We start from the raw sequence: 9,143 nt of genomic DNA, 5'->3' as shown, positions 1-9,143 counted from the left end.
AATGTTTCTTACCCGGACCCTCGCAGCTGCACCGTCCTTCTCCGTCGCCTGCCGCCATGGAGGTGTACCCCCAGCGCCGGCAGGGGCTACCCCGCGCGCGGTCCTCCGGCGGCTCCCGTCGCGGGTCACCCTCCGTCAGGTACGTGGGGCTAAGGCCGCAGAGGGACGGCCGGGTGGGGGATGCGGGCCGTCGGGTCTGGCGACGCCTCCAGCCGCAGGGCGTGGCTCGACATGGCTTCCTCGCGCTCGGTTCTTTTCAAACGGCTCCGGAGGAACGTTTCCCCAGGAACGGCGCCCTCTGTAGAGGCCCCACAGTGGCTCCCCTATAGACACAATGGTTCCCTGTGAAGACTCCTATTATGACATCCCCACCCTTGTAGAACGTATTCCCCTGGAAGGATTCCCCTGTAGAGAACCCCACAGTGGCTTCCCCATGGATAATTCACTTGGCTTCCCCGTGGAATATTTCCCCCAGAAACGGATATCTTTAGAGACCCCTCCCCCCGCACAATAGCTTTCTCGCATAGAACCCCAAATGGAGTTCCCTCAGAAACGGCTTACCTGTAAAGCTCCCCTAACTGCCTTTAAAGCATTTGCCCTTGACAGCAGCCTCCCAGAAGAGTACTCTCGGGCACTGTATGCACACGGACAGCATCTCCCCTATTGCGCGTTTCACCACCTCCTCCTGCCCCCGCCGGCATCGCGACGTCCCCTCACTCCACAATAGGAAGCTTAGCTTAGGGGGAGGCGGAGGTTACTAGGGGCGCAGGAGGAAAAATGAACTGGATGGATAAATAGGAAAAAGAAGTCCAGAACCCCCAAAAGCGGCGGACGCCAGGCCCCTGAGCCTAGGGACAGAGCTCTCGGGTGCCTCGGTAAAGGGGGGGGGGTGACATTGGGGAGGGTGACACCTCGTCTCCTTTCGATATCTTTTTGATGATTTCTGCTCCCTGTGCATTCGGAGTTGACCTTGATAGTCTGGGCACTGTGGTCGAGCTGGAATGGGGCTGCAAGCGCAGTGTGGAGGTTGGAATGATGGAGAGGTTGCAGCAGAGATCTTTGAGAGGGAGGAAGAGGATGTGAGTAATGAGCTTTGGTACTGCTAAACTGTCATTAAACCAGGAGAGGGTTTTTTGTTTGTTTGTTTGCTTTTTCTTTATTCTAGTTACTTAGCAAAGGAAATGGTATCGTTCCCTTGAAAGGAGGTTGGCAACCTATATGTTAGAAAGTTTTTTTTTTCCTGTATATTTATTATGGTACTTTATGTTTTAACTTCTTGCTTGCCAGTCTGTTTTTTGGGGTTATTCGTCTGTTTGTTCTAACTAGACCAAATTCATGGAGAGCAAGAACTAATTCTTAGAACCCTGTACTTTTATTTCCTGCATTCCTTCCCACACCCCAGTAACTAATACATGCTTGTTGAATGAATAAAAGATAGGGGAGATGGAGCTAGATACCAATGAAGCTTTGCATTTAGGAGCCCTAATTTGCTTCTAATTTGAAAGGTGACTTTGCTCTGCTCTTTATTGTAATTCCTTGTGGGCTTTACAGCTTATGGTAACTATGTCCAATTTGTCCCAGTGTTTCTGCCAGACAGTTTTACTGTTAGGAAGTATTTGACTTTGTATAAAAATTGAACAGGATACTTTAGAACTTGGAGCAGCCATCTGCTAAATCTAGGCTCAGTATAGACTTGGGGTTTATCTCAGATCGTCTTGAGCTGGAATCTTGAGACTTAGAAAAAACCAAAAAAATCAGCTTTACAGTAAAATCCATTTCTAAAGTGCTCTGCCTTCCTTGTTTCTAGTAGCATAGCTGAGTGATTTTTCTTTATTTTTAAAAAGGTAATGTTTTATGTTAAAAACAAGCATGTTGGCTAACATGATGGTTTGAGTAAAACTTGTTAGATTTCTGACAAGGGGTAGTGCAAGGAACCCCAGGGCCTGCCTGTTTCATACCTTTGGTAAAAGAAATTTGGTGAAGGTTACCCTGCTTTCTCCACCTCTACATAATTGTATGTACTTTTCTTGCCTATTCAAGACTTTCTCTTACTTTTGACATTGAACTTTTCTAGCAGGTTTGGGCTCAGCACTTTCCTGTCCCCTGTATTTGGCTTCCTTGCTGCTCTCAGACTCCTGAGTGATGTAAGAGGCAGGCCTAACTGGTGAAGTTACATTCCTAAATACCCGTAGATAGTACTTTGTAAGTATGTGGTTCTCTTCTAGCAAGGAAGTTCATTTTTACATATGGAAAATGGAGATCAGGAGTTAAAATATTGTTGCTCAGAATTAGAGGCTTCTTTTTAAGGATATGATAGTTATCAGTGCTATCAAATATTTTTGGTTTCTGTCTCTTGAGTATGTAGTAGAATTATACTTGCTTGCACCTTTGAGTTGCCTTTGGTTAATGAAATGTGCATAGGAATAATGTGTAGCCTTTCATGGTAAAAGCTTCTGATGTGTACTCCTTCTGTCATGGTGGCTGCTGGTGCTCCAAATTGTTGCTACTCCATCAGTCTGAGATCCAGAGTAAGCTTCCAGGTGACCTATGTTTGACATGTAGCATGAGTAAGAAGTGAAACGCCACTGGAATTATTACCAAAGTATAACCTGTCTAGTATTAAGGAACCAGTGGAGATCTAGCTGAAATACACTTTCTTACTTCAAAATCTTTTTTGCAGTAGAGTCTGTTCCAGCTTGGGACGTTTTAACAGATTGAATTTAACTGCCTCTTTTTTATTTTGGCAGCTGGCTGGTACCCAAGCCCTCCGACCCAGGTGTTACAAGGCATTACAAGGCCGTGCTCTAACCAGCTGAGTTAACTGGGCCAGCCCCTTTTGTTTGATTGGTTTTTTTGGATGGCTGTCCCATACAGGGATCTGAATTTTTGACCTTGGTGTTACAAGGTAGTGCTCTAACCAACTGAGCTAACTGGCCAGTCCTTCACCACCTCTTTATACAAATAAGCCTACATATACTGTGTTAAGTACTGTGGATTCATATAAATAAGGCAGTCTCCTGCCCTTTGAACTCTTTTGTAAGTGGAAAGAGACAAAAACAATAAAAATCTTAATACTGAGTGGTGAGAAATAAGTACTGAGGAAGAAATAGGGCTGAAGGAACAATAGTGCAAGGAAGGTCTAGTCAATTTTGGCCTCAGCTGTTCAAAGAACGGAGTTGCCATTTACCGATAGTGGGAATGCTAGGAAAGCATGTTTGTGGATAGAATACAAGGGTACTTCAAAAGGTTTGTGGAAAAAACTTGAAAAAGTTTGTGGGAAAAAAAGAGTAGAATGAAAAGATAATACAAATCTTTCCATGAACTTTTTGAAGGCCCCTTGTAGAGTTCACAATTTTGGCCTTGTTCATTTTGAGTTGCCTAATAGATATCCAAGTGGAGATACTGGATAGGCAGTAGGACGTTTTAATCTGGAGTTCAGGAGGGAGGTTGGGACTGGAGATATATATCATCCTTATATTGATGACTCCCAATTTTTTTATTTAAAGCCACGAGACTAGATAGAGATCCAGGGAGTGAATGCAGATAGAGAAGAGGACTAACATCCAAGCACTGGGGTATCATATATGAAGAGTAAAGAGAGTAAGAAGTTTCCAGGAAAGACAATGTAGCAATGTGTTCCAAATTCTGAGGGAAAATGGTTTCCTACCTCTGAGGTAGGAGAATAATCAAGGATAGTCATTGAAAGTCGGATAACACTGTTGATAGTCTGATGAGGACTAAGAATAGACTATTAGATTTGATAATGTAGGGGCTGGCTGGTTAGCTCAGTTGGTTAGAGCATGGTACTGATAACACCAAGGGCCAGGGTTTGATCCCTGAACTGGCCAGCCGACAAAAAAATTTTTGATAATGTGGAGGTCATTAGTGACCTTGACAAGAACAGTTTTAGTGTAGTGGGTTCAAGAGAAAATGTGAGGGAAATTGAAGACAATGAGTATATATAGTCACTAATGTTTTTTCAAGGATTGTTACAAGGGAGAGCAGAGTAATGGGGCTATAGCTGGAATGTCATGAGGTATTAAGAGAGTTGTCTTTGTTTTTAGGTGGCAGACATAACATGTTTGTAAATTGATGGAAATGATGCAACAGGGATGGGGAAATAGATGATTAGAGAGAAGGAACCATTTGGAGGAGTGAAGTCCTTGAGTAGTAGCTAAGATGGAATAAAGTCAAGTACACAAATGGATATGTTGGCCTCAAGCTAGATAGCTGCAGTGCAGACAGTTCACTGGTGGCAGATTATTTGGACCTACATCAAACATGGGTGCCTTGTTAGCTTGGTGGTGGGAGAAAGTCGAAGTTCTCTTCTAATTATTTCTACATTTCTTGGGTAAATAAGAAGTAAGGTCTTCAGCTGAAAATGAAGAGGGGGGAGGTCTTGGAAGCTCGAGGAGAAAGGAGGTGTAAAATTCATCCAGGAGAGTGGAGAGGAATGAGTTGAATAGGGAAAAGTTTTAGGACTGCCAGGCAGCACCAAGTGCTCATTTGATATTTATGGTTATAAATATAAGGTGAGACCCAGTTACCATAGTTGTATGCTTTTCCTACAGCTGCGTAGAGCTGCTTGGATGTGGGCATTGTGGGAGGGAGTGGCTGAAGTAGGATAGAGGACAACACCATTGGAAGAGAGGAGTCAAGGAACTGAGAGGTAAAGATAGTGGTGCATATTTAGATTATCATGAATTAAAGTAGAAATAGCAATTACAAAATAGGTAATGATCCAGAAGCTAAAGTCTTTAGGGAATGAGGAGGACTGAATGACCCAGGGATCTGTAGATGTCTGTAGCAAGAAGGGATAGAGGGTGGTTATCATTTGATGGCATGAAGAAATTATCAAAAAATAAAATTTCTCAGAACCAAGGGCCATGAGTTTCCAGATTAAAAGGACTTGCCAAGAATCCAGTACAATGAATTTTAAAATATCCATGCCACGGCACAGCAACATGAAGTTTTTGAGCACTATGAAGACAAAAGTATATCTACCAATCACATAGGTAGGATTAGGAATCAGGATTCTAGCAGGATTGGAAGCTACACAGTAATGGAGCAAACAGTACCTTCTGAAGGAAAATGGATTCCCACCCAGATTTCTGTATCCAGCCAAACTCTCAGGCAGGTGTGAAGGAAGGGTAAAGACATTTCACACATGTAAGGTCTCAAATTTGACCTTCTATGCATGTTTTATGAAGAAGCTAACTGGAGGATGTGCTCTAGCAAAAACAATCTGACTAAGGTTCCTGTGCTAGAGCCCCTCTATACCATGTACAGGTGGGATTTGTTTCCTTGTCAAGGAACGCATAAGGAAGAATCTTTTTGTTTCCCCTGGAAATTACCAAAGGGCTGGGACTTTTTTACTGCCTTTTCCCACATTGCTTCTTCTAGTGCTTAGATCAATATCTGGCACCTAGTCAGTACTCGCTAAATATAAACTGCTATTGTTAGCTATTATGAAACAATGCTTGCGCTAATTATTTATTGAATGAATAGAGAATAATTACAAGTGAATTTGTTGGCTATGTTAAATTTCATGAGTGTTCAGGGAATGAAGTCATAGTTGTAAGCTAAATGGTGAGAAAGTGGTTCATGATAATGATGCTGTACAGACAGTACTGTAATTAAAGCCTCACAGAGGTCAGTTATCTCTTCAGGTGATGTTTGTTGGCCAATTGACAATACTCCTGGTTCTCTTTTGGGTTTATGGATCTATTGAAGTAATAACTGCAATTGAAGTACAAATGGTCCCTGCTCTAAGAAACCTCAGAATACACTATGCCCTTGAATATCTGAAAATGTGAAATTTCAGCTTCCAATGTACTTGTTTGGATGCTGGCCAGGGAGGCTTGGTGTGGTGCCTGTAGAAGCAAAAAGTGTATGCTTGTTAGTTTTTATGGCTTTTTTTCCTGGCCCAGTGGTAGAGGCCTAGTTATGTGCCTTTTCATTTGTGTCTGGGATAGCATTATGCTGAGGACTCTTATTGAGTTAGTATTATGGCATTAATAGTGCATGATATCTTGACAATGTTTCTTACCTCTTCTCTGATGTTCTGTCCTTCGGAGAGGAGGAGTGAATGAGATGCAAAGGCCCTTTAAGTTACACAGCTTAAGTTTGTCCTGAAATTTAAAAAAAAAGAAAAGAAAAAGTAAGGTTTGCAAGCTGGGTATTTAAAACTGTTGCCTATGATTTTAAGCCCTAATTTGAAGAAAAAGCAGCTCATTCGGCATACTTTTTGTTTTTAACTTTTTATTTTGAAATAATTTTAGATTTGTAGATGAGTTGCAAAGGTGGTGCATAGTACTTCTATATATACCCTGTACACAAATTCCTCTAATGTTAATCAACATCTTAAATATATCTATGGTGCATTTATCAAAACTAAGAAATTAGTATTGTATAATACTTTAGTTTACTTAGAGTTAAGTACTCCAGACTTTATTTGAATTTCCCCAGTTTTTCCACATTGATTTTCTCCAGTTTTTCCACATGTTCTTTTTCTATTCCAGGATCCAGTCCAGGATTCCATATAGTATTTAGATTTGGCATACTTTTAATAGTCAAAGAAGTGAGAAAAAGTAATTGCGGATGCTTTCTGAATGAAGACTTCTGACAAAGAGCAGATTGTGTGAGGAAATGATCAGAGAAAGACAGCGAAAAGGAAGAAAATGGAAAATAAAGTGTTGTTATCCTGGAGTATAGTGACCAGACTTCCAGATAACATTTTCCATTTGTGGTGGATAGCATTTTCTGAAGTTCTTGAATTTAGTTTGTAGAGTGTCTTACAATTACCAATTCATGAAATATATGTAAACACAAATTGCAATTGGGCATGAGTTTTAACCATTTAAGATAAGGTGGCCTGTAAGTTAGTAACTACATTTTTGCCAACTGGTAAAAGATATGTGACAATAATGACTTAACTTTTGGATTTATTCTCTCTTTCTCTTGCAAAAGATATTTATCTAGAGGAGGGCAGGCCAGTCCTGCAATAAAGTCATCAGGGAACTAAGCCTTTTCTGTGTTTATATTTTGTGATCTTTAGCAGGTGGCTTCTATCTTCACCATAGGGCCATCATTACAAAATGGCTGCAGGAACTCAGCCATCATGTCTATCAGACAAGAAGGAGAAAGGGAAGGGGTATGCCTCCTAGTTTAGTCAGCTCCCTTCACTGAGCTTCCACAGAAGCTTCCATCTGATGACTTCTTCATGTCTCATTGGTCACCTCTAGAAGCAAAGGAGCTGGGCCTATTGCTGCCTCAGATAAAATTGGGGTACTATTAGTAAGAAAGAAGTGGAGAATGGATATGGATTAGGCAACTGTTTCTACTATAGGGAGGTAGCTGTGTGGAATGAAAGGTATATTTCTTAGAATTACTAATGGCTCTGGTGAACTGGTAGGAAATTAAAGTAATTGAATAGTTAAATGCTGCCAGCGCATTCTTCAGTTGTGTGTGTGCATGTGTGTCTGTGTGTGTCTGTGTGTCCCCGTCCCTTAGGTTTGAGCCACTTTATGGTCAGTGGTTAACCATGTATTGGCCATAACAGCAACAACATTGGCTTTGCTTTTTCCATTGTAGGTTGTTGCTCCAGCAAAAACATCAGTGAGAAATGGCATTTATTGCCTTGCCACATGTCCTGCCTTTTTGCCTTTCCTTCAAGTCTTTAGTTTTGCAAAGGGAGGCAAGTAATTGTTGAATGCAGGACCAGGTTTCTTAAACCTGTAGCAGTCTTTCAGCGAGCTCCTTTTATCAGTACGTGAAGTCTAGGTTAATGCCGATAAGGCTTTTATTACTCCTGCTGTTGATTTTCCCCCAACATTTCGTTTTGAAAATTTTCAAAAGTTCAGAAAAGTTGAAAGACTTGTTCAGTGAACATTCATGTGTACCCATACCTATATTCTAGTCTTAATATTTGCTATATTTGCCTCGTCATATATCCATCCATCCTGTTTTTTAATGCTTTTCAAAGTAAGATGTAGACATTAGTAAGTTTCAACCCTAAACATTTCCTGGTATTGATTTCGTATTAAGAAGTATGCTTTCGGGCCGAGCCCGTGGTGCACTCGGGAGAGTGCGGCGCTGGGAGTGCAGCGACGCTCCTGCCGCGGGTTCGGATCCTATATAGGGATGGCCGGTACGCTCACTGGCTGAGCGCAGTGCGGCCGGTCTCAAAAAGGACAAAAAAAAAAAAAAAAAAGTATGCTTTCTGTTGCAAGTGACAGAAACCCAACTCAAAGGATTTAAGTTAAAAAAAAAAGGGGGGGGGGAATTATTGACTGACTTGGCTGGAAAGGATAGTGGGGAAGATAAACATGTAGGATGAGCTGTAGGAACTAGGGCCTTAGGGACTGGAACCAAGACTGCTCTCAGAACCATAAACAAAGTCTAGAGGATTGGAGAAAATATTTGCAATATTTGCCTCTGTCTGTGCTGTCTCTCATTTCTGCTTCTCACTACCTGTCTGCATTTTCTCCTCTAAACACACCTTCCCCAAGGCAGGGAAGATCGCTATTGCAGCCCTAAACCATATTCTGCACTATGATCCTAGAGGCCATTTCTCTTCTAGCTCCAGAACAAGATATCCCTGGAAGGGACTCCAGTTGACCTGGCTTACCTCTGGGTAAACCATGATGCGACACCGTGAGTGGAAAGGGACACACAGGATATGTTACCAGAAGGGATAGAGATGGCAAACATGCTGAGTGGAGTATGTATCTCAGAAAGTTTTCCCACTCATTCTCTTAGGCTAGCATAATCCTGGAACTTGATTAGGAAAGCACAAAGCAGAACTGCAAATGCAAAAATCCTAAATAAAACAATAGTATATTGAATTTAGAAGTATGGTAGAACAATACTACTTCATGTACAAGTAGGATTTGTCCCAGAAATACAAGAATTGTTTGTTATTAGGAAATCTATTAACAAAATTAACAGACTGCTAGATGACCCCAAAAAACATCTACTTAAAATTTAACACTCATTCCTGATTTAAACCAGCTAATATAAGGTTCCAGCTAATTAGATAAGCAAAATAAATAATCTATTGTCTGTATTATTGAAGTGTAGACTCTTAGTTGGTCTCACAGGTTCAATTTTTATCCCCCTTCAGTTTGTTTTCAACATGGCAA

At 41.4% G+C, this 9,143-nt stretch overlaps 1 protein-coding gene across 1 annotated transcript in view; it reads left to right on the top strand.

Annotated features, from left to right (window-relative positions):
• The first annotated feature begins 56 nt into the window (after window positions 1-56).
• LOC103606941 (uncharacterized protein C20orf194-like) overlaps window positions 57-9,143 on the top strand; it is a 58,237-nt gene continuing 49,150 nt past the window's right edge. Inside the window, exon 1 of the mRNA XM_008591506.1 lies at window positions 57-139. Within this exon, the coding sequence (XP_008589728.1) occupies window positions 57-139 (83 nt within the window). The remainder of the gene's footprint in view (window positions 140-9,143) is intronic.

Source organism: Galeopterus variegatus, unplaced genomic scaffold (genome assembly GCF_000696425.1).
Source record: "Galeopterus variegatus unplaced genomic scaffold, G_variegatus-3.0.2 Scaffold6975, whole genome shotgun sequence".
Classification (NCBI taxonomy): Eukaryota; Metazoa; Chordata; class Mammalia; order Dermoptera; family Cynocephalidae; genus Galeopterus; species Galeopterus variegatus.
This window is presented reverse-complemented; position numbering and strand designations above follow the sequence as displayed.